Source organism: Martes martes (assembly GCF_963455335.1).
Source record: "Martes martes genome assembly, chromosome: 8".
Lineage (NCBI taxonomy): Eukaryota > Metazoa > Chordata > Mammalia > Carnivora > Mustelidae > Martes > Martes martes.
This window is the reverse complement of record NC_137895.1, coordinates 96,998,018-97,025,639: the sequence shown is the minus strand read 5'-3', so window position 1 is coordinate 97,025,639 and position 27,622 is coordinate 96,998,018. Positions and strand designations below refer to the sequence as shown.

The 27,622-nt window shown below is 32.0% G+C and overlaps 1 protein-coding gene across 5 annotated transcripts in view; it reads right to left on the bottom strand.

The window, feature by feature from the left end:
- USP15 (ubiquitin specific peptidase 15) overlaps positions 1-27,622 on the bottom strand; it is a 116,149-nt gene that overhangs the window by 25,672 nt on the left and 62,855 nt on the right. For 2 of the 5 annotated variants that reach the window (XM_080811221.1, XM_080811223.1), the window contains 2 exons: positions 21,705-21,791; positions 15,394-15,538 (listed from right to left, as the gene is read on the bottom strand). In XM_080811221.1, the coding sequence (XP_080667347.1) occupies positions 15,394-15,538; positions 21,705-21,791 (232 nt within the window). Of the gene's footprint in view, positions 1-310; positions 457-15,393; positions 15,539-21,704; positions 21,792-27,622 lie in introns of those variants that run through there. The other 3 variants (XM_080811222.1, XM_080811224.1, XM_080811225.1) reach the window with 2 other exon arrangements.

Here is a 27,622-nt window from a genome sequence, read left to right as displayed (position 1 = left end):
TAACTTTTCCTTATACACACATGTACAAATCCTATTGCTCTTACATTATTTTCAAAGAGTTCTACCATTAAATATGTTGTGATCAATTAAGAGTGATGTTTTTAAAGTTCTCTGAAAAAAATAAGTGACCCATGTTAAGTCTCAATTTTGTATTTCACTATAAATTTCTACATCATTTTTTTAATTGATGAAGTGAAATAAAGTTCTACTGTATAACAAAATCTCAAGTCTGTAATCAACATATTTTAGGAAATGAATAATTAATAGCCATCCCAATAACTTTGTAATGAATCTGGAATTTCCCCAGTACCTGGAAAATAGCCAAAGTAATCCCCTTCAAAAAGAGAAAGTTGTCTTTTGTAATGCTGAATATGAACCACTCCCTTTCTGTTCAGGTGCTCCAGAAGCCCAATTTTCAAGTGATCATGTATGCTCACTATTTTAGTAAACCGGTAACTAGAACAGGAAAGAAAACAAACTTAATTTTTGATTACCTAAAGCTTTGAGTTGTGTAACTCATTCTGCAACTGATCAAAATGTAATGCCACTCACAATCCCTTTAAAAAAGGTAGCTAAACCTTCAAACTAACCAATACTAAAAATAAAAACCCAATCTAAAATGAAGAAAACATTTTATCTTATGATTTAAAAATAAAATCTGAAGTAATCCATGGTTAAAGTAACCTTAGAATAACCCAATGTTTTTTTTTTTTTTTCTTGGATTTTAAGATTAAATGGAATAAGAACTTTCAGATGTGCCATGCTATTGTTTTTCACTTTGTCATGACAACAGTATAAACATTCTGAAAAGGTACTGTATAATTCTGAAGATTTCTGTTAATACTGGGATACTGGCTCTAGTTCTGTAAAAAATAGTGGATAAGAAAGGCAAGTGTGATGTAGACTTTTATAACGAAGAAGTATAAATATAAGCCTGTCCCTTCATCAAGTAAATTTTTAAAATGAGATATTTTTATTTTATTTTTTGTTACTTTTTTCCCTAGGAAAGGTAAATCTCATATCTGAGAGATCAATTCTAAAACTTCTCCACACATTTTGGGAAAGCAAATATAATTGCTCTATTTTGTTTGTCTATTTCCAATCTCTTTTCAAGCTTTCTTTAAAAAACATGTTTAGGTAAATAAAATATAAGTGGATATAACTTTAATTCATTTATTTTTAAAAAACTTTAAACTGTTTTTTCCCCCATCTAACTAGTCAGAGAATAGAGCACTGGCATATGCTCAACTTGAAATATTGAAATTTTACATAAAATAGTTTCAAAGGCAGCAATTTTGAATTGGACAAGGATATTGTTCTAATGTTTCAGAGTATGTCATTAATCTGGGCACTATGCTTAAGACCTTAATAAAATTAAATTTCATTTAAAGTTCCTGCTGTTACCCTTTCCTTCAAATTCTGTGAAATTTCTTCATACATTACTTAAATTCAATGAAGAATTATGAAAGCTCTGGGAAGCAGGAAAATTAATGGGAAACATTTTGTTTGCTAGCAAAGAAATATCAGTGCTTTATTTTTCTCTCATCTATAGGATTGAGGGAGGAGAATTCTAAGTTTCTCAAAAAGACTACCCTGTTACTAGCAGTGAGTAAATCTTAAAATGTTAAAAAAATCACAATTACGTAAAGATCACTAATTTTCATATTAAATGCTATAAGTAGAAATTAGAAGATCCACTTGCAATATAAATTTTGAAAGCTTCTGTGATAATGATTTCACCAACAATACTATAATTTTCAGGCAGATGTATTTAAGGTTTTCAAACTACTAGACTATTAACAGCAAATGTCTGAATATTTTTTTTAGTAACAGGCTATTTAATGAGTGATTTTATGTTTAAAATTCAGTTTATAGGAAGAAAGCTAAAAACAAATGGTTCTAATAACATTAATAAACTTTAATGTAAGTTATATTTATTTTAAAGAACTAAAGTATATAAGTTCAATTTTAATATTTATTATTATATGGCTCTACCCCTTTAATAATACAAAAATGGCTCACGGTGAAATGGATGCCAATATTTTAGTCAAGCAAGAGAAAGGATTTAGGATAAAAACGATTCTTTAAAATTTTATGTGTGGTTCAGTACCTTGTACATAATATTCTGTAAAGAAACATTTTTTAATAAATGAGTATTATGAATTGTGTGATTCAGTGATCTTTTAGTTCTCCTGTGAAGGCATACAGGAAAGGATAGCAGAAAATTTCTAAAAAGTTTAACTGATTTTTTACATTCGTTAAGGGAAACCACCATGTCATATACTTCTCTGCATCATTTCATTACATTAGGCCCATAACTGACTATAAATACTTCAGGTGAGTTGAAACAGAAGTTTAAATACCATGTAATAGCATGAACTATGAAGGTTTCTGATTATTTTTTAAAATCAAAAAAGAACTTTAAATTTATCTAATCATTCAACAAATACTTATTAAGAAAAGATCATTATTTCAAGAGTCTCTATAAAAAGTATAAAAATAATGTTCTAAAAGGCTTTTTTTCCTATAGTTCACTGTGAACTCATTCAAGAAACTATCTGCATGGTAGTGGGGGTTTCTCCGCCAAGCTGTGATTAACATGGCAGCCCAATCCAAGAGTTACCAGATTGGTTACACTGCTGGAGCATAAAGCTGTAGTATTTCTTAGACTTTATATATATTGGTAGGTTTCTGACTCTTCAGCTGCAAAAAGTAAAGATAGATACTATATGCTATAATTCTTTTTAAAATTAATGTGCTCTTTTGGAGTTTAGACAGTTTCAGAAATAACATTAATCTGTTACAGGTCAAGTTCTAAGCATTTCTGGTATATTTTCTAATGCTAATTTTCTCTAACCATTTGTGTGAAAGAACTTATTTTTTTTTTAATTTCCAAATCATCACAGACTGATACTTTCATAAAATACAATAAAAATGAACCACTAGAAAAAATAAAAAATGACATACAAAAAACAAATCCCCACTTTTTATTGAGATTCAATAGATATAAAATTACCCTGACAAAAAGCTAGAAAAATTTTAGATCACTTATGCTTAATTTCTATGCTTATTTTATTGCTAACCATGCCGTCTCATCCATAGACACCCTGTGAGAAACACTGTTCCGATGTATTATTATCTGGTATTATATTAAACATTGGGGATATAAAAGACAACCAAACACAGTCTCTATTTTCATAATTCTCACTGCGTAATACATATTTATCCAGAAGAAAGAGACAGAGGAAAGGGGGCAGAGGTAGAGGTGTGGGAAAAGGAAGAGAAAACAAATATACACAAAGAAGTCTGAAACTTAATAAATTCCAAGAAACTCTAGTTTTGGCTAAAGAGGAGGCAGAGTCCCATTGGGTTTTATCCTTATGGTGACAGGAAGCAAGTTTTAAGCAAAGAGATAACATAATTTTATTTTCATTTTAAAACAATTACTCTGGAATCAGTGTACTAAATGTAGTGGAAGAGGATAAATGAAGGAACAAAGATATGAGTTAGAGATATATTTCAATAGTTCACAGAAAAGGTGCTCAAGTATTCAAACAGTGTACTGACAGTGTAAGAGAAGATGGGTATACGTGACATTAAGAGGTAGTGGAATGAACAGGATTTGGGCAATAAGTCTCAAGTTTTTGACTTGGGTTAGTGGGTGGATAGTTGCAACTATAAGGGAGTATATGAGATAAAAGGATCAGGTTTCTTTGGGGAATATGTTTGGTCCTAGCAGACATATTTAGTTAAAGTGTGGTATTATCTAGGCAGAAATATCCATCTAATAGTTATATACTGAGGGAAACTCAGGAGGGAAAATTATGGTTGAAACAGGTTTGGGATTTGTTAAAGTGTATGTCAACTTCTAAAAGGTAAAAAGGCTACAAAGAACTCTGCAAACAGAAGGTCAAGAATGACCTTATCAAAAGCAATTTCTATGTTGGTGGTATGACCGTCACAGCAATGATGTAACAGTAGTTGATACTTACATATGCTTTTCTAGGTACCAAGCAATTCTTAAGCAATTTATCTACATTTAACAGATGAAGAAACTATTAAGAAGTTTATCCAAGATCATACAACCAAGTAGCAGAAACTTGGATTTAAATCCAAGCAATAAAGGTTCTAAAATCCATGCTTGTAACTACTCTTGCTATGATGCAGAGGACTACTGGATGGGAGATGAAAAAATAGGGAGAAAGCACAGACCATTATTTTCAATTTTCTTTTTTTTTTTTTTTAAAGGAGTGTTCGCCACATCCACTACTTTTTTTTTTTTTTTTAAGATTTTATTTATGTATTGACAGATAGAGATTACAAGCAGGCAGAGAGGCAGGCAGAGAGAGAGGAGGAAGCAGGCTCCCTGCTGAGCAGAGAGCCCGATGCGGGGCTCGATCCCAGGACCCTGGGATCATGATCCGAGCCGAAGGCAGAGGCTTTAACTCACTGAGCCACCCAGGCGCCCCTATTTTCAATTTTCAAGATCAAGAGTCCTCCTCACTCTATCCTCCCCGACCCCTTAAAGAAAGAAAAAAGACTTGACCATGTATATATGCTTAAAGAAACACAGTGAAGAGGTAGGGTTAAAAGTCTGTAACAATGGTATGATGCTTGATGGAACAAGTCTCAGGAAAGATGGCAGAGGTCCCCAGGGAGATGTATAATCATGATGAGACAGACACTTTAGGAATGGTATTCAGTGAGGATAAGAACAATCTTAAAATGTTCTATTTTACTATTAAGAAATTCCTTATAAACAATTAGGAACATTTTGGTAAAAAATTTATAATTTCTTTTAAAAACAGTTACTGAAAGCTTTTTCTGTATTTAATACTTAGAATGGCCTTGGGCAATTACTGAAAAATCATTCATAATACCTCAATTATATAACAAATCGGTTTAAAAAAAGTATATATATTCATTTATACATAATGAATATATACATGTGTATTATATTAATATGTGTATCAATGATTCAGTTTATATTCAAAGCAAAATCTCTCTAAATGAAGGCCACAGTGTTTTAATTTTATACACGACATGGTTATAAAGCTGTGATTTTCAGTAAACCCTTCAAATTCAAATGAACATCAACATTGATGTAATTACTTTAGGAGACCATATGCTTATTCTCTTGATATTGTCATTGCTCAAAATATTTCAGGTACTTCTCTTCAGAGTTGGCACACATATGAAAAAGCATCAATATCTAGCATACGGGGGGGGACAATATGTGTTTAATTTATGTATAAACAATGTGTTTTTTGCTATGGTAAAATAGATTTCTAATGTAGAGATTTCTGTGGTGGAAAAAAATATGGAACAAGTATGAGATATAATACTATATTTGTACCTCTGGTAATCCACTGCTATTTTTATGGCCAAATGAACAAAAAAGAAGTCATTATGAATAATGTACTCTACCAAACAAAATCAAGGCTCGACTCAGAAGTCATCTCTTTGGTGAAACCTTACTTCCCAAGGGCTCTCTTTTCTCTGCTTCCACAACATCTAGCTGATCATGCTTTCTATCCTATCATATACTGTATCATATTTATTTATATGTCTTTTTTCATTCATTACACTATCAGCTCTATTACTACTGGCTGGAACAGTGCTTGGCACACAGCAGAGACTCAATGGTTGTTTGTTGGTTTAGCTAAATAAATTAGCCCAATAAAAACAAGAATTTAATTTAGTAGCTCTTAATTCCTTTGCCCTTTTTCTCTCTAACCCTAGATGAACCCAATGACTTATTATATGAACCCAGTCATCTACTCTATGTACTATGTAGCTGAACACTGCTAGAGAAAATTTCAAATGAATACATTTCCACTGTTCTGAACTGATGATCTTCAGCTTCAAATGAGATCTCAGTACTGCCAAGCAATCTTACTCTTTAATTCTTAGCTAATAACCGGGCCTCGTATTTTTAGGATAATGGAAGTTGAAACTACTTGCAAACAATCTTTTCTCCCATTGCTACAGTAGTGTCTTTCCTCCACTTGAATGCTGTATTGTAAGGCTTAGTCCTAGGACCTCTTTTTCACAGATGCCCTCATTTAGATGCAATCATCCCTGATTTTAAATATCATCTACAAACAGCCATATTTCTGTTACTAACCTAAGTCTTTGGTCTGTATTCCCTACCAGAAAATCCACCTGGTAATTACATATCTAACTTAGATGTTTCATGGGCATCACAGACTGAACATGCCTAAAGTTAACTCATATTCTTCTCCCTACCCCAGATCTACTTCTGCCATTGTGCCCCTCCTACCATCACTCCGATTTCATTAAACGGTTCGAACTATGATGCATAAGCCAGAAACTAAAGACAGACGTGACTTTCCTCATTTTTCATTAATTTGAGTGTCTACACTGTTCTAGGTAATAGGGCTAGAGCAGTGACTAAAACAAAGCTCCTATGCTCATAGAGCATGGATGAGTGTGAGCATGTATGAGAGAGAGAGGTGGGGGGGGGCAGACAGATAAATGGGACTATAGCAGTGAGTAAAACAAAGGCCTTGAGCTCACGAAGTGTGTGTATGAGCATGCATCTGTGTGTGTGCTTGAAGTAGGCGAAGGCAGACTGACAAAAAACCCCAAATACACACACACACACACACACACACACACACACACACACAGCATGTGAGGTGGTCATGATTCATGTATGGAATGCTGCAAAGGCAGTTACTACTGTATATGGAGTAGACAAGGTTCTGACTGATTTTATACCATTCCCCCTCAAATATTATTCCACAGGTTACTCACCTTTTGGTTCCTCAAACTTGCCTGTCCTAGAGGCACTGCACATGTTGTTGCTCCATCTAACTACAACTTTCACCTGCCTAACTCATACCCATTCTTTGGTCATAGCTCAAATGTTACTTCTGGAGAGTGAGATACCCAGTATAAAGCAGGTACTCTCCAAGTTCTTGTTATTTACTCAGAGCACCTCAGTTTTCCTCTTGATGATGCTTAGCATAATTCATGATTTATTTAATGTTTATCTTCTCTACTAGACTATGCTCCATGGAAACAGATACTGTTTTGTTTACAATGGTGTAATTAGCACCTATGAGAGTGAAAGGAACTTAGTAGGCCCTCAGTAACTAAGTGCTGAGTAAATGAATGGATGACTTCATAAGTATATTTAGTTAAAAAAAAATTACCTAGCTTGATTGCCTATAATATTCTGAGGACAATGCTCTGAAAAACTTTTAGGTTTTTGAAAATCAACTTCATCATCAAAGCAAGAAAAACACCTAGTGGTGATGTTATGAAAAAGGAATGTAATTCCAAAAGGAGTTCTTAAAATGTTTCGAACACTCTTACTATTAAATGAGTTAAGAGTGTTTATAACTTCCTAGGAAACTCTTTTGATCTGTACAACAGTTATAGTACTTCAGGGGAGCATCTTGTATTAAGGGGCCATATATTTGACATAAACATAAAAACACTGTTAATGGTTGTATAATCTGCATATACCTAATGCCACTGAAACATATACTTAAAATGATTTAAACAATAAATCTTGTTAAGTATATCTGACCACAATAAAACATTTTTATGCATTCCTTACAAGTTGACAAGTATATTTTAGAAAGAACATCATCTCAGAATGTTTGAATAATAACTCAGTTTTAATTCATTTTTTAACTTGTCCTAGTGAATGAAAAGTCACTTAAACCTTCCTTGCCTCAATTTTCTCATCAGTGAAATAAGGATACCTTATGCCTTAAATGACAGACCTCCATGAAGAGGAAATTAAGAAAGTGACAATGATATGAAAAACGTGCACTATGTAAAGAAGGGCAGTGTTGTCTCAGAGGCTGCAGGTTTATTACTGGGTTGCTAATTTTTTAATATGACTTTGAGAATTAGTCATTTTTAAAATTTATTTGTTTATTTATTTTTTAATGAGAGAGGGAGAGAGAGCATGAGAGCTGGAGAAGGCCAGAGGAAGAAGCAGACTCCCTGCTGAGCAGGGAACCCAATGTGGGACTTGATCCTGGGACTCCAGCATCATGACCTGAGCTGAAAGCAGTTGCTTAACCAACTGAGCCACCCAGGCGCCCAAGTAATTTATTTTAAATATTATTAATTAAGCAATGGTTTTCAGAACCAACTCACTGAGCCTCTCCCTACCCAGTATAGCATAGTTTACAAATCACCGTAAGGACTGATTGATAATACTTAGTAACTGGTTTCCATAAATATAGTATTAAAAGAATACTGAACTAAGCAATTATTTGCAAAGTGACATTATGAGGTTGTTCATGAGCTATAAGCATAATCACAAACTATTTGTACTCACAAACTAAAATAGAAAGGTGATTTTTTTTTTTAAAGATTTTATTCATTTATTTGACAGACAGAGATCACAAGCAGGCAGAGAGGCAGGCAGAGAGAAAGGAGGGAGCAGGCTCCCTGCGAGCAGAGAGCCCGATGTGGGGCTCGATCCCAGGACTCTGGGATCATGACCTGAGCCGAAGGCAGAGGCCTTAACCCACTGAGCCACCCAGGTGCCCCTAGAAAGGTGATTTAAAGATAAATGACATCAAAAGAAAAAAAAGTCCAACAGATTAAGAACTTTTTAGTAATAAATAAAGCACAGCCTCAGGTGACTAGAATTTAAATGTATATATTAAAACAAACAAAAAGTCAATAAAACAAACCCTTAAGAGGGATTTAGTGTGCCTTTCCTTTTTTTAAGGCTCTATCACACCAATATCCTATTTTTCCTAGTGATGCGATTCAGTAATAGCAACTTTAAATTTAGAATATTAGCCTGACATATTTTAGAATCTTCTAATTATTAAAGTGTTGAATGATATTAGTGTGTATTTAATAAGGGAGGAAATAGATCTTAGAAACTATTCTGATGTCCAGAAAATAAACTGTTTGATTTTTGGGTGATAGAAGTAAATTTGGAACCATGTTCCCTTTGGTGGTTTTTTTTTTTTGGAGGGGAACAAATGTGTAGTTATCATTATAAATTACAGACTGACATTTCTTACATTTCCCTTTATTTATTAAAGATTTTATTTATTTATTTATTTGAGAGAAAGAGCTAGAACGCGCACAAGGAGGGAGGAGTGAAAGAGAGAGAGACGCAGACTCCCCACTGAGCAAGGAGCCCCACACGGGACTTGATCCCAGGACCCCGGGATCATGACCTGAGCCAAAGGCAGATGCTGAACCAACTGATCCACCCTGGTGCTCCTTACATTTTCCTTTAGCTACAAATAAATATCCTTTAAACAACTATTAAAATCAATACAAGAGGGGCTCCTGGCTGTGTTGGTGGAGCTTACGACTCGATTTCGGGGCTGTGAATTCTATGATCTATGTTGGGTGTAGAGATTAAGTAAAAATTAAAAAAAAAAAATCTTAACAAAGTCGATACAAGATACTTCATTCTGATTATATTAACTGCTGTCATAAGGTATAATCACTATAAATAATCCTACCTAGTAAGTGTATGTAAATTGGTGTTGATCTGCCAGAGTAATGTAAAAACAATTCTGTATTAGAATCAGGTATAATTATTTACAACTCCTTAAAATAATCCCTGTATTTTTCTCTAATCTATATTCATGTCATTCCCTATTACAGAATTAGGGGCACATAAAACATTTAAGTCTATACTAATTCAGAAATAGAGGCATTAATCCTAGAGATACTTGTATATTAATTCAGAAAATGTGAAGAACGAACTAAGATTATTCCCTTCAGTAAAAGGCATGTCTTCATGACAAGAAATCACAAACAGCCAAGTTACGTAGGTGCAAGTTATGCTTTTAGAGATACCATTTCTCCCCCGGTTATGAAAACTATTTCTTAGAGAACTATGATATATATATTCTTCTCCAAAATAATATGCCTGAGAATTCAGGTTCTGCTTTCCCAGCCCCCTTTTTCTTTCTAAAAGAAGGAATACTTCTCTCCTATCCTAGTTCAAAGGGAAAAGTAAAAATATTAGCACCTGTATTGAGAAAGTGAATGGTTCTAGTATAAGTAAGGCTGTTTCCATTTCTTTACTTTGATCAAAATGGAAAGAAGACCCAATTGAGCTGTCATTTAATAGATGATTAAACACATTTTTGATGATAGTGCCATGTAATTTTTGGCACATAATATAGACACTCAAATAACTGAGTTTAATTTCCTGGATTAGTGTCAAGTACAGCACAGGGAATATAGTTAATAATTTCATAATAAGTTTGTATGGTGACAGATGGTGATTACATCTATCATGGTTATCATTTTGTAATGTATAAAAACATCAAATCACTATGTGGTATACAAAAACTAATATAATATTGTATGTCATTTATAATTTTTTAAAAAGCCTGCCCTAGGAAGAAGTATTTGAATTTTTAGCTATATTCCCAGTTTATCAGAAGAAGTCATTTTCTTCAAAATCCTAAACTATTTTTTAAAACTCTTATGTCTCAAGAGCTAATTGATTCCTTTTCTGATGAAAACTATTTTCACTTTAACTATAAATTTGGTTAATTTGAATAAAATTAGAAAGCTTCATGTTAATCTGGACTTCTAAGAATTGGTGTTCCAATAAATGCAAAAAGAACGTTTCAGGGTGACAGGAGAACAGCATTAAATTTAATCATATGCAAATGATAAAGGACTACAACAGAGAAATTAATAGTTTTAGTAATGACTTTTCCACTGTTTTACAATATAATAAGAACCTAGTTTCTTAAAAAAATGTTATTTCGGTGTAGCATTACTCATTCTTTTTCAAGTTTTTTTAAAGAGCTTTAAGCTTTCTATTCAACATTCTTCAGAACTTACTGAATAGATTGAATAGATTTTTTCCTAATCCAACAGACCATTAAAAAAAAAAACTTGACTTACAAATGCTTGGAATCCCAACTGATCTTACACTGTATGACAGGAATAATGAACAGAGTCTTGATTACTATCATTTTTTTCAATGACTTCCTAGAGCCCTAATACTTCCAAGTAAAGAGTTTGAAAACAACCATCTTACGCCATGCTGCTTTCCAGTGGAAAAGACCATATCACTCCCCTGCTTCAAATCCATCTGCAGAGTTGCTTCTTCCAGGAAGCCAATCATGAGCCTCCTAGGCCTTGACAATGAAAAAGACAAGGGTTGGAGTGCTCCTGAATCTACTCAACTGATGCTAATTAAAATTACCTCCAATAACGCATATTTTAAAATTAGACATTCTCTCAAAGATTTAGGGCATTAGAAAACTATTTTGTTAACTTACTTGTACCACTGAGACTTAGTGGTGTATGCCTGCAATCATAACTACTCAGGAGGCTGAGGCCAGGGATAACCTGAAATCATGAATTTTATGTTCTCTGAAGATTGAATATGCACAAACAGTTCTACATTATTGTATTCCCTGCCTACTAGTTTGCCTGGGGAGAGTTAAACTAAAACAGTTCAAAAATGGAGATGATAAATGCCATTACTGCAATAATACTAAGTGAAAAAGAATTAAAAATATGATTGGTTCTTTTTTTATTCACTAGGTACAAGCCAAGTGAAATGAGACTTCTAAAAAAGGAGAATACAGTGGTTATCAAAATTAGATCTTTTCCAGTTACTGTGCTTAGCTCCTTGAATTGAAACAAAACAACACAAGACAAAATATCAACCTATTCCCTACTGATTTATGATGTGCTAGTCACTATTCTAAGAGCTTTATATTCTTCACCTCATTTAATCCCCACAAAATTCCCAAGATACTGATCCCATTATTTTCCTCATATGATGTGAAAAATGAATTGTGAACTGACTTCTATAGGGTAACACAGATAATAAATAAGAGAGACATGTTTTCAACCCAGGCAGTATAACTCCATAAACTGTGCTCCTAATCTGTATTGTTAATTTTTATTGTGTTCTTTTCTTTTTTCTTCCTATACTATAGTTTTTAGACTATTGTTCTTAGAGTCCTGGGATCCCATGGGAATGCTTCCATGGCCATTAAGGAAAGTAAGAGACAGTAGATGGGATTCTATACCCTTTACCCAACCAAAGCAACTTCGCTAAATCTCTTTAAATATTGAGGATAAAATCAAACTTTTCATAGTAATAATTAAAAAGAAATGTCCTTACTAAAAGGCAAAAAGTGTGAAAACCACAGTATCTAGACTATAATCTTCATGGACACAGGATCTGTGTCCAAAAGTGTTTCATATATGTCCAAATATGTTTCATATTCAATAAATATTAATAAATTAAAACTACATAACAGTACTATTCTCATCAAAAAAGTTTAATACTCATTCATATCATTACATAAGAGAAAATCTTGAATACAAATATAATTAAATAGTAAGACTAATAATATTAAAATCAGACTCAGATTGGTGCCACTTAGTTTTTAACCATAAGTAGTCAAAAGATTTCATTACCTCAAGGCTACTGATAGGTCAATAAGCATAATTCATTCTCATATACAAAAAGTAGGTATGCTTTCCACAAAAAGTTTTTTGGCATATCAATAATCATACTGCCCAAGGTATTAAAATGTCTATGTATTTTTAAAGAATTATTGACTATAAGAAATTATAATAGAATCCAAATTATCAGTAGAGATATTTTCTGAAGTTCATGAATTGTCTTCAATTTCACAGAAGTTATAAGGAAACTTGATAAAAAAAAAAAGGCTAATTGAGGAAACTATCTAAAAAAATTATTTAAAAAAAATCTACTCTGTTAGTTATCTTTAACCCCTTTCACCTGTGGACCTAACGACTTACATGCATGTTCATGAAACAGGGATAAAGCCTACCGACATAATTTTGTATTCCCTTTAATGATGAATTCTCAGCTTCAGAGTGAACATCTAAATCAATCAAAAATCATAAAAGCTTTAAGAAAATAAAACTGAAGTATTAGCTTTTCTAATTGTGGGTTTGAATTAAAAGTCAAAATTAGCAAAAATAAAAACTCATTTTTTTCTCTTGCCCAAGGTGATTAGAGATTTTAATTTCAGCAAAAATACAGTTTCCAGCCAAGACACAGACATGAAATAATATCCACTGCTTAAAACGTAAAAACCCCTGAAGTTTTCATCTAAAATTTTTCTTACTTTATGACTAATACCAGAAAGTAACAAACTATCACCCTCATGACTACAAACCTCACCCTCATGGCTCGAATTTTAGTCGAAATGGAACATGTAAAGGCGATATATATTGAGAGGATCAGCATTAAATTTATAAATTTATTATAATAGTTTTGAAGTGAGGCAATAACTAATAGAATGAATTTTCTGATACCTTAAACATGTATAAGAAAGTCTAACAAATGCCAAATATAGCCCAAGATAAGTGATTAGAAGATTTAATTTTAATACTCATTTTTTAAGGAATTATAGTTAACCATATGGAGACAAAACACTAATAAGTCTGTATCAAAGGCATAGGAAACTAGAACTTAATAATCCCTTAGAAGGAATTCAGTTTGAATGAAAGCCAGAGCCGCTTCTGAATGATTAGCATGAACATTAACTCTTGTTCTCTTCTGACCCTCTCAAATTTAATGCCTATGCTGTTAAAGTATTTTCTTAATCCTTATAAGAAAGCACCAAGATTGGTTTTAGATTAACCACCGCCCCCCCACAAAAAAAAACCCTCTCAAGTTTCATAAAGTGTCTAGAACCAAAATAATTTTGGCAGTGCAAGGATAGGAGTGATCTAAATTTTAATACGACTTGGTGATACAAGAAGAGTTTTCTGGTACTGACATACCATTTATATAAAACATCTTCCAGAGATGGTACTAAAGATGTTTTTCTGTGGTCAGGTAGAATAGTCCAACGGATATCCAAATAAAATTACAATCTGTCTGGCCTGTTCCTGTCTCTGAAAGCTTAGCACCCACACACTTTACTTTGTTATTTAAATAGCTGCCAGAATAAAAGTATGTTTTGGCTTGCTCTTCTCAGATGAGTTCCTTTTCTCCTCTCCCAGAAATATAAAGATAAAAATTTTTAAAAACTGTTTATTTAACTAGCACTGGGATCCTAGAAAAATAATTTTGAATAAAGTAATTCACATTTAAAGCATAAATTAATCATCAAAGGTTTAAAGGAAGAGTTTATGAACCCTACATAGTATCTGCTTGAGCATAAAGTCTATTTTCTGAGTGGATCAACTCTAAACCAAGAAATCAGAAATTAAGTAATTATATCCCCTAGGCATTTCTAAAAGATTGCCAATTCCTGGTCTCGACAATTATGACAAATACTAATTTTCCAAGAATACTGTAAAGACAATGGTTAATTTAGGAGACAAATATGTTAATGCCAATGTATAAAAGGAATTATTAGAATTTTGGATTTTGGATGGTGAAAAGTCCTATACTATTTTCAGATAGTGAAAAAGAGTTGTAATAATGTCCTTAATTAATCCATACTCTGTATTTAATCTACTATCTTTGGAGGATGCCTCCTAGGCATAGGAGATTCAGTATTAAAATATGAATTGAGAACAAAAAATTTCAGATTTAAAAATAAAATTTCTGAATTTTCAAAAAACAAAAACACTCCAAAACAAAAAAAAAGGATCCCCCCAAAGGCTAAAATTGAACTATCAAAAATAGTATACCATTATTTTGGACTTTCTGAAGTACAGAATTTTATGTGTAAAAAGAAAATGAAATAACCATTTCTAATTTTATAATTAGTGACAGTGATATTAAGAAATATATAGATCTCATTACTTCAAAGTCAATCAAAGACATAAACATTCAATAAGCTGTAAAAGGGTGTACACAGAGCAGGAAGAAAAGGGAAACTCCATGGAGAGATAAAGGGAAAAAAGGGGCAGTGATCAATTACATCCCCAAATTAAAAACATCTTTAAGGGAAAGTGATTTGTTAAAATATGTATGCAAAAGGAAGTTCATAAAATTTTCTCATTAAAAAAATCTTAAATTTCATATTAAGGTTAAAAAGATTTAAAAATAAATTTATTTAGAGTTAAAGAACTGGTGACCATAAAAGATTTATTCTCTAAGATTCCCACCAATGTCCAAAAAAAGCATGACACTTGTATTGAAAATATAAAGGAGTGATCTCACTTTTATTTTTCTTTTCAGAGCGCCTAGCTTTTCTGTTTGAAATTATAAATTATATTTTGTATAGGTAACAGTTAATCTTCTACCATGTGGTAATCAATCATATGCCACCTAATTGAGGAACATGATAATATTCTATTAGCACTAGAATGAATGAGTCAAATATGTTTAAATCTTCCATGAAAACAGAAACTCTCAAAACATATATAATACTCATGTTCTGATATGTAAAACTCTACTCTTCTTTTATTGCTGATTTCCATGAAACATGTGAATTTCACTTTGGAAAGACCTACCTGAATAGCTGAGTTCATGAAACACGTATTTCCCAAGTTACTTAGGCCACAGAGGCCTGGCTGTTCATTGTTTCTGCCAGGTTCTGAATAATCATAGTTCTTATAAGCAGTATATGATGGGAGACAATAATTTGAGTTTTTCACACTAGAAGAAAACAAAGAATATTTTTCATAATGCAGCCAATTATTAAAAAAATAGTTATATGAACAGAGTACTTCAAACCAATTTGAGATAGGTGGTCAGTCATTAAATTTTTTTATTAAAAAATTATCTTATACTTTTAAAGATATGAACCTAATGAAAATAACCCCTTTAATTAAGATACTTCTCATTCAATCAACAAAATCACTGCATACATATGCCACACCAACCAATACAAACCACTATTATATCTTTCTACCTTTGATTAGCTGGAGCAGCTCCACAGCTCGCTCCATTCTTCATTGCTCCATCAAATTTAAAACATTCAGATTTTAAACACCACCCGCAGCAATAAATCATCTCATTTATGTCCCTTTTACATCCTGCTACTGTAGTAGAATGAGAACAGTAGAAACAGGAGGAGTTGTACTTTAGCTACAGGTGAGAGCAGAGATTTCCAAGGTCTCTGTGACATCACTGGTCTGATGCACTGAAGATTCTATTTATAGTTTCTATGCTAGACCAGCAAAATCTAGTAATCAAATGCAGAAAAAAGCCTGGGGTGATCAGAAATGATTCTAAGCAAGTACATTCCAGTATTTGCTTTTTTTCCCCCTAGTTTGTTAGAATAATTTAGTTTTTTTTTTTTTTACCTAGATGAATATAACCTTAGGATAATTTGGACTATCAGCATAATAAATACTAATCACAAAAAAAGCCAAATAATTTTCAACCTTAGAGAAACAGAGTAATTTTAGGACAAAGAAAACTCAGTAAGTTAAACTGTCCCTCTTTCTTTCTACATGTAATAAAACAATAATTTTGTGGGAAAGGATGAATTCTCCCTTAATTTTTAATAGGTTATCTTATAAAATATTTACAATGGACACATTAGATATAATTCAAAGCCATACTCTCAATCATCACTTTTTTTATTCATGAGAGCAAACCTGAATGAGAATCAAGGTCATACTAAAAGTAAATCACAATTCAAATAAAAGAATACAGTGTTACAAATAAACATGATTAATCAGTAACCCTGATAATCTCAATTATCTACAATTTATTCCTGGTATTCTTTTTTAAAAGTATTTTTTACTTATAATTTCAAATATTTCCTACTGTAGCTTCTATACTATCACTTTATTATTAGAACAGTTTAAGAGAACTTTATTACTGCTAGTTACAACAAAGCCTTTAGTAAACACACACACACCCACCCTCTAACAAGCTTCACAAGTAAAACAAAACTATCTCAAACCAAAACTATACACACAAGGCTAACCTAATATTTTCACATAATTTAAGAACATACCCACAACACAAACAAAAAGACCAGTTCCCAGACTCAAAAAAGCAAATTATCCTGATACTTAAAAAAAAAAAAAAAAAAAAGGAGGGCACAAAGAAATGCAACCTGATCAATTCTATTCTAGAACTTTTAGACTTGTAATTATATTTACTTGTTTTAAACTAAAAAAAAAAAAAATATAAAACAAAAAATAGACTCAAGCACCTTTTGTTCTGGCAGATCACTAACCTTATGATTGATATTTTATATTCCCCAAAACTACTAAAATGTAAGACACCTATATGTTCATTCAGTGATTGATGACTGGACTCTTGAATCTAACTTGGAGGACATGTAACAAAAGCTAAGTCCTGTTTTTCTTTTATTTCCGTAAGAAGTGCTAAAAATCAAGGTCTCTACATTAAAAAAAAAATGAAAGGCCTGCATTTTCTACACATCCTCCACATTTTAAAAAACCCCACACATATACCAGATATAAAATTAAAATGAAATTTGAGCAGAGTTGGGGCACCTGGGTGGCTCAGTGGGTTAAAGCGTCTGCCTTCAGCTTGGGTCATGATCCCAAATTCCTGGGATTGAGCCCCATAGCAGGGAGACCGCTTCCTCCTCTCTCTCTCTCTCTGCCTGCCTCTCTGTCTACTTGTGATCTCTATCTGTCAAATAAATAAATAAAATCTTTAAAAAAAATTTTTGAGCAGGGTACACAGAGAAAGTATGCTCAAATGCATGCTCACGCCCCCCCAACCCCCCCACCCCCCTGACCCCCATCACACACACACAGAGGCAAGTGAAAAGACTAAAAAAGCACATTTACATGCTTATTCCTTAAGTATATATTCATATAGCCGTGTCTGCCACAAGTAACGTAAATGGATGCTGGAAGCTCTCCTCTTCTTAGTGGCAACAGGATGGAATTTGCTGGGATAGGGATTTTAATATACTGAGAAATGAACAAAAACTTAATTGCAAAAGCAGTTTTTTTTGTTTTGTCTTTAAAAATTTGAATCTTAAAGGATATCTACATTTCAGTTTAAGTGACAGAGTAAATACAAGCACTGCCCAAAGACTGAGACAGTCTAGATGTTCAATGACAATAATAAAAAGTGATAAATTTAAAATATTTTAACACTATATTGACTGGCTACTTATAACCCACATGTTATGTGCTTCCTAAATCAAATATTAAAGTAAGTCATGGAGAATACCAAAACCAGGAGTTCTTAAAAGGCTTCCAACAAAATACATGGAAACCTAGGCCTATGACTATTTTTTTCCCTAAAGGTGACAAGCTAGTCCTTATCCTCTATGGCTGTGCTGTTTTGCAAAAATAAATAAGTATGCCTGTAATCTTAATATGAATTTTAGTATTATACTATGTTAATTCTGTATTATAAACCTATTACCCTAAATGAAGATACATTGAAAAAAGTAACTTATTTTTTGGTAAAATTGAGCCCCATCTTTCTATACAAATTTCAGATTGACTTTTCAATTAACACTTATATTTGATGTTGTATTATAAATCTATAATTCAATCCTCATAACTATAATTATGCTCATTTTGCAGTTAATGAATGATGCTTTCAGCGAGTAACTTGCAAAGAGCCATATGGCTGGCTAGCTCTGGCAGTCTCCAAAATCAAGTTCTTTTTCATAGTTTAATCTTTTACAGGGAGTCATTTCCATTTCAAATAAAAGAGTTTTAAATGAATTAACATAAAAATAGAAATGTGCTCAGATGTGGAATGCCAAGAATTGTGACAATACATACATTAAAAAGACTTTTCAAGGACAGCGTTATATCAAAGCAAATGTAGCAAGACAAAAAAATTCAGGGAACAAAAAGAGGAACTGGCGCACATTAAAAATGAAATTAAATTATAATTGAGGCAAAACCAAGAACTGTATAGAGTAGGAAGTAAAACTACTACATTAGGATAAACAATTGACTCTTCATTAGTCTTTAATAAAAGCTTTATTAAATTTATATGAAATAATTCTAAGTATACTTTGTTATCCTTATGACCAATATCCTTATTTCTGGAAGTGAAAACTTTTTATCTTAGTAATGTATCAGTTTAATTCAAATCTTGAATTTATAAATAATGTCACATAAACTTGTAAGTCATAACTACTGATTTTAGTATATACTTTGGTTCCTGTAGAGTATCTCCACATATGTGACGTTTCAAAAATGCACTTAATCTAAAAAAGGTCACTACCCATTTTACGTTTAATTAAAGAAATTATGCTACTTCCATATGAAGTCTTAAACTCCTATGCATTTCTGCAAGTTGAATGGAAAGAAATAAATTTTATGTGAAATAATTTATTATGATAATATTAAACCAAATAGTAATTCAAATTCAGATTAATTCAAATTGAAAGTAATTAAAATGTTGATTCAAATTAAAATTAAAAAAATTTCCATTTTACAAATGTTTAAATTTTATTCCTTACTAAGAAAGGTAAGCTTTATTGTTAAAGCTTTACTTTTAAGCATGGTGGTACTTCAGTAGCTATTTGCTATAAAAATTTCCTATAATGAAAGGACTATTTTAGTGCCTATAATAAACAAATATAAATAGCTAAAAATAAAATCTAGCCATAAAAGTAGAATTATTAAACATCTCAAACTTAAGAAAATACTCCAATTCCTCTCTCAGTTATCTTATGCAGTCAGAGGTTTTAGGATCCGATTATATCATCATATTTTCACTATGGGAGGGAAATAAGACAAAAACAAAAATGCACCAGACCACATATACTAACACGATGACTACAGTCTATGGTCAATGCAGTCTACAATGTTAAAAATTTCTCCAAAGAATAACTATAAATACATGTTAAACCTGGAACTGAGTTCTTTTATAGTAAATGTGGGAGCATCTGCAATTGGTAGAAACACAAGAGTATTTTAACTCCCATGAAAATATTATTTTTGATGAATTTAATTAAAAGATAGCATATAAAATATAAACCAGATTAAAGGGGTATTTCCTTTCACTTTTTTGCCTGTGAACATACATTTTTAAGCAGTAAAGAACACACTACATTGCAATTTTGGATATTCATAGTGTCTTCAATATTTCACTATTACACTATAATGTAATGTTATTATATTATGATATACATGTCTTTTTATAAATTACTAAAATAAGGGAATTAATGTTTTAATAAATCTTCTTGACACACATATGGTAAATTCTTTTCTAGAAAAGTTGGACTAATACTCCAACCACTCAAATGAAATCCTTGCAAGAATAAATATCATTAACTCTTCCCAGTGAGACTGAGGTGGAGAGAAGTAGATGGATTTTTTATGGTTTTAATTTGCACATCTCTAGTTAGTTGTGAATCTGGGTATTTAAAATGTTTATATATTTTAATTACCTTGCTTTTATTGCCAGTTGCATCATTTGCCCATTTTTCTACTTGTCTTAGAAAATTTTTCACTGATCTCTATGACTTTGATATATTAGGAATATTTATCCTTTGTCAATTGTAGGAAGTGTTTTTTCCATTTATTTGTCTTTTAATTTTTATCTGCCTAACAATTAAAAGGTCAATTTAATATAAAGTTTTAAAGAGAAATTCTCAATAGTGATCCAATTTTCCCAACAAAATTTCCTGGATAATCTGCTCATTCTCCATTAGTCTACAATGTTTTTGGATCACATTAAATTCTTTAATGTATAAGGGGCTGTTTCTGGACTATCTTTTCTATTTCACTGATCTGTAGATATATTTTTGGGTCACTACCATGCTGTCTGAATTCTTATTATCTTTGTAACAGGCTGTGATATTTAGTAGGATTAATCCTTTCTCATTTTCCTTTCCAAAATTATTTTGGCTATTCTTATGTATTTATAATCCAGATGTACATTAAAATCATTTTGTCAAGCCTTCTCCCCATCCCAGATATGAATTTTCAGGGAAAATTAATTAAACCTATAAATTCAATTAATGATGTTATTTTAAAAATTATTTCACAAGTAGCCTTAGTCTTTTCAAATTTATTCTTTGGGAAATCAGATGCCATTTATGAACTGAACAAGTAGGGCAAATAAAAAAAAAAAAAGGAAAACTACATACAATTATCCTAAAAAATAAACCACAATGTAATGTATATATTCAAGAAATAATAAAAGGGTAATTGTCTCTAGATTAAAGTTCTTCCCTTATTACAAATACTAAAAGCTTTCTTTTTATCCTTTTCTATAAAATAAAAACCATGACAATTTTCAAGGTAATACACCCATGTCAGACATTACAGTAAAGCCCAAGTGATTTTTAACCTTTTTCTATGGCAATATTTAGCATACACTTTCATGTAACTTTTATAAATTCTGAGATTCTGAATATTATTCATGATGGGGCAAGGGAATTGTTTCTCTAACCTTTTTAAAGAAAAAGTGATTGCCTTTTTGGTAAACATAAAAATTTGTGTATGCTATCCAGGTGAGAATCACTGATATATACTTAAAAAAAAAATACTACGTATTATAGGTGATTATGTATCTAGTTCTCAAATGACATCTGAAATTTATAGTCTTACTAAAAAATTGAGTTCTAAGAGACTTCTACATATATTTTCAACAGTTAGTGTTTAAAAAGTAAAATTCTGAAAGTACTTTAATTCTCTTTTAGTGGATTATTGTAGTAGATGTATTAAATCAAGAAGTTTAGAATAGTGCTTTCTTGTAAAATTACTCCTAGAAGAACTGATCAGTAATTTTAAAAAAATTCAATTTGAATGCATTAAGACTTTTATCCTAAGTTTTAGATACAAGAGATTTTTTGCAACCACAATAGGGCGATCAATTAAACAAAGAGTTTTTAAGATTCAGTGCTTACTTTCTGTTGTTGATGTTGTTATAATTATTTGATAGAGATGAAGGAGAGATCTTTGGTAAAGCTGAAAAATTGGATGCACCTGGGGACCTTTAAAAATATGAAAATGTTAAATTAGATAAAAAATGCTGAATTTTGAAATTAATTATGAAATAAAGAAAAAAACAGATGACAATGTATGTAGTAAATGAATGCTGGAAAACAGATTCATGAGTAAAATCACTATATCTCCTTTGTTTTTCTATTCCCTATGTATTGGTACAAAAGGGAATTATTTTCAAAAGAAATTTATCAAATTAAATATACAACTTGATATTTATTATTCCTATAAATCTACTGACTAATATAACCATTTGAGTTCAGGTAACCATTTTCAATATTTTACAACAATAATTTCCTTAAATCGGTAGAATTAAAATATCAATTTTTTAAGGAAGCATGTAAATGAAATCCAATTTGTATCTCAATAGGTACCACTTCATTTTACTTATACACAACACTGACAGAGAGATCCGAGGATTTACCAGTTCTTTAAAATGTAAGGCAATAGGGATACAATAGCATAGAAGAACTTCAAAACATAATCTTGAGAAGTAATTTTTGGCCAAAGTTATTGCTACAAAAACTGAAAAGATATACATCTGACTATATATTATACACCTCACTAATTCAGAATCTTTTTGGAGAAATTTTAATTACTAATAGCTTTTAATCAACCAATATGCTTTAAGGGCATGATTTATAATCAACAAGCTTATTACACAGGAATGATTACTTTAAAATACTTAACAGATCTCTTAAATATTTAATTTCCCTTGTAATTTTGTAAACAATTTTAATTTATTAGGCAACATCCAGGCCATGGACTATAAAAAGCTGTCAGTCTAGTATCTCATTCATCATAAATTCTAAATTAGTGAGGCCCAAAGTGATTAGTTTTTTAAAATTATTTTATTTCCTTTAATCAGGTGCTAATGAACAGTGAAATGGTCAATGGGCATGGAAGTATGATCTACAAAATCTGTTTGAAGTCTACAAATTTTAGGTGATTTGGATTACACCTAATCTATATACTCGCAATGTATTATGCAGAATACATGGTGGGCAGTAACATTTCTTACACATAAAAATTTTTATTTAACTTTTGAAAGTTTTATACATTATGAAATCTTGGTAAAAATTTTTTATTTTTAAAGGAGGTTTTTTTTTTTTTTTTGATACAGGTTGTATATAGGTAGATTATACCAAGTAAGACCTCTATTTAGATGCCTTTCTGACAGAAAACCTTGTAAGATATTATTTTACTGTACTAAGTTCAAAACATAAGACACAATTAACCAAGTTTTAATATAAAACAATGTAGAGGACACATTTAAAAGGTTATCTTAATATTTTACGGTAGTAGTTTTTAAATAGTAATAGAAATACAGAAGTATCCTGGCATTTTTGCCTTCATGTTAAGAGTGCTGTTATCAAAGAAAAAAACCCCATATTTATTAGAGAAAAGAGTTATAATGAATTAAGGAGGTTAATTTTTCAAAACGTGATCCATTTACCTACAATTTAATTCACTTCATCTTTTCAGAAGCAGAAATAAACTGAAATGTTCTCTTGAATTTTAATTATAGTCAAATTTATGGAAATAGAGATTCATCACGTTATTCAATAAAGTGGCTCAGGCATATATATATATATATATATATTTTCCCCCCCTTTTTCTGCCCATTTGTGGCCTTTTTACTATCCATTAGCAACTCTATCCAAGGACAGTGTTAGAAGTTCCTATGAAATTCACTGAAATACTCAAACATTTATTAAATGACTACTATATGCCTTGCCCTTGGTAAGTACTAGGAATACAAGGACAGACACAGTTCCTGACATCAAACAGCTCACAATCTAATGGGAGACATAAGCAAAATAACTATAAAACAGTGGGAGACATAAGCAAAATAACTATAAAACAGTTAAAAGTCCTATAGAAAATTTAAAACTAAAATATAAAGTTTTGTGGGTAGTAACATGAGGTGATTTAAAATGATGTACAGAGTTGGAGGGACAGGTGGAAACTGGAAGTGAGAGTATTCCAGGTGGAAGGAACAGCACATGCAAATGTATGGGACTGTAGAAATGAAGATGTGTTCAGGGAATTATCAATAAATTCAGTTTGGCTTAAAGAGTAGGAAACAGGGACGCCTGGGTGGCTCAGTTGGTTAAGCAGCTGCCTTCGGCTCAGGTCATGATCCCAGCGTCCTGGGATCGAGTCCCACATCGGGCTCCTTGCTCGGCAGGGAGCCTGCTTCTCCCTCTGCCTCTGCCTGCCACTCTGTCTACTTGTGCTCACTCTCGCTCCTCTCTCTCTCTGACAAATAAATAAAAAAAAAAAAAAAAAAAAAAAAAAAGAGTAGGAAACATGTAGTGACAAGAACAGAAATTAAGAAGGTAGGCATGATAATAAATGAACTTTTATGTTCTATAAAGAATTCAGTAGATCTTATTCCATTGTACTGGGCATGTTGAAAGAGTTTAAAAGGCTAACTACACAATCAGATTTGTACTCTAGAAAGGTAATTCTTGAGAAAGAGAAAGGAGACTGAGAGATCATTTAGGAGACCACATTAATAAAATTAATAAAGGCTGGGGCAAAGACCACAGGGTAGGCAAGGGCAAAATGTCTTGGATGTTTAGGAAGTGGTTCTCAAAGAACAGTCAGTGGACCCTTAGAAGGCCCTGTGATTCTTTTGGTGAGCCCATCTAAGAGGTCAAAACTATTTGCATAATAATATAAAGGTGTTAGTTAAGTGTTAGTTGACCTTTTCACTGGGTGGGATTTGCAATGATAGTGCAAAAACAATGGTGGGTAAAACTGCTGATACCTTAGCCTGAGTTAAAGCAGCAGCATCAAATTATATACTAGAGTCACTGTATTCTTCACTGTCTCCTTACAGTGAAGAAAACAGTTTCACTTAAGAATATCCATCTTAAAAAGATAAAAAAAATTGATTTTATTAAATCCTAACCCTTAAATATACTTCTTTTTAATATTATGTGACAAACTGGGAAGTTTGCATAAAGCACATCCGTTCTATCCTGAAGTAACATGATTGTCATGAGGAAAAACACTTGTGTAAATATTCGAATCAAGCAGAACTAGCCCTCTTTTCACTGCATCACTCTTCCACATAAAGGCTATCTGGCAGACATCTCAAAAATAAATGAAGGAAGACTGTAACTTCAAGGAAAAAAACTGAAAGTATTTGCTGCCCATGATAACATTCAAGTGATCAAACAAAAAAGAGAATTCTGGAAAACCTGACTTTGCCACTGTGAGGTTTGATAGCTTCCCACTATTTAAAGACTTTGCTTGTAAGATTGGTGATGTTTTAAGAAATGTGATTAAAAAATACTGTATGATGAAGAAGATACTATCTGATGAAATATGTCAATATTTGGAATATCTGCATAACTTAGTGAATCAATATTTTTCCAACTGCATCAAATACACATGATAGATTTTAACATAATAGTATTAAAAGTTCACTGATGTAGTTTCAGATTCCACATTGCAATTAAACTTTCATCATTAAACCACTGCTAGTCAAGTTCTGATGTGGTATCAATTATCTGAAAATACCTCTCCATGTTCTAACTACGTATCTGCATGAAACTGAGTTTTATTTATGCACTTCAATCCAAACAATATATCACAATAAACTGAATGCAGAAGCACATATGAGAATTTGTCTTCTGTTTAGTCAGATACTAAAGAAATTTCAAAAATGTAAAACAATTCTACTCTTCTCAGTACATTTTTTTTGTTTTGAAGATTATTTTTCACAAAAGTATTATTTATACCAAAATGAGTTTCAGTATTATTTATAAACAAATATTTTTAAAAATAAAATTAGTTACTTTTCTTCAGCCATTATGAATCCCAGTACCAAATGTGCAACCCATTTTTTTTTTTTGAAGATTTTATTTATTTATTTGACAGACAGAGATCACAAGTAGGCAGAGAGGCAGGCAGAGAGGGAAAGAAGCAGGCTCCCCGTCAAGCAGAAAGCCCGATGTGGGGCTCGATCCCAGGACCCTGAGATCACGACCTGAGCCATAGGCAGAGGCACTAACTGACTGAGCCACCCAGGCGCCCCTGTGCAACCCATTTTTATTTTCAACCTATTAAAGAAATTTCCAAACTTACACAAGTCCTCATGTACCCAGTACCAGACACTCAGCTTCAAAAATTATTAACATCCTGCCACTTTCGTTTTATTTTTATTTCCTTGACCGCCCTCTCCCCATGTTTTTGCTGGACTATTTTAAAGCAAATCCTATACATTTATAATTTCACCTGTATATATATATTTTCTCTCTATATACATATATATATAAAATTTATATTCACCTGTATATATATATATATTCCATATATATAAATAAATATATATAAATATATAATGGAATATTGCTCAGCCATAAAAATGAAATCTTGTGATTGGCAATGATATGGCTAGAGCTAGGGGGTTTTATGCTAAGTGAAATAAGTCAGAGAAAGACAAATACCACATGATTTCACTCATATGTGGAATTTAATAAACAAAATAGATGAACATAGGGGAAAAAAAGAGAGGCAAACCATAAAACAGACAACTACAGAGAACAAACAGAGTCGCTGGAGGGAAGGTAGGTGGTGGGATGGACTAAATGGGTGATGGGTATTAAGCAGCGCACTTGTTGTGATGAACACTGGGTGTTATATATGTAAGTGATTAATCTCTGAATTCTATTCCTGAAACTAATATTACACTTTACGATAACTGGAATTTAAATAAAACTTGAAACAAACAAAAAAATTACAATATATATCCCTAACAGGTAGCAGATCTTTTTTGATACCACTGTCAGTCCCAGTTGAATACTCTGTTCATGTTCACCTTTTCCCCCAACCGTCTCAAAATATCTTTCCTCCCCAGTTGGTTGATTTGAATCAGGACCCAAAACAAGTCCATACATTTGCAGATCAATTTTGATAACTTCAAAAGCCCTTACTTGCTCCTGACAGCTAACTTCTCCTCTAGTTTCACCTTACAGTGACTAAGTTTATTTTACATTTGAGGGATTTCTGTATCTATTCATATCATTAACCTTGACTCATATGTATTACTGCAAATTGCTCAAATCCTTTTTGGATCAAACCAGGGAAAAACAACAAAATATCCAATAATTATTTGTCAGTACCTGTGCATATCAAGCATCTATATAAGAACTGTAAACTTAAATTATATTTATGCATGAAATATGCTGTCTTAATTTCCTAACTTCAATTAAATCTGGATATGGCTTTTAAATGTCAAATCTAACACTAGTTACTGAACTCAACTGTGGCCATGCTCTGTTTGACAAAACTTGGGAGACATAGTACAGGTACTAGATTATATATTATCTTTCCACAACACGAAATTGGTACACTGTTTAGATGAAGAAAAGATTTATTTAATCCATGTGCATTTTCAGCATTTCAAAGGAGTGTGTATAAAGACTCAGGATCTTAATGAATATTAAAATGAGAAACCTCAAGTCACAGGGAGTGTATTGATGTGCAAGCCTTTCCAAAAAGGATTTGGAGTTTGGATAGCCAAAATAACCAGAAAAAAGCAGTTTATTTGGTAAATGGCAGCACACAGGAACTTCCTTCTAACATTATTATGATGCCTATCTTTAGGTGACAAATACCTAAGAAAGGAGGTATACATTCAAATGACAACAAAAAAATTTATATATAAAGCAGTTTCTCTCCCTCTCTAGGAATCCTGCCTTTCCAAAGTACCCCCTTCTGGGTACTTACCTTCCTTCTTTCACTACATTACAAGATGAGTGATCTGTACCACTTGTTCCTTTTTCTGATTATTCAATTCCTCTTT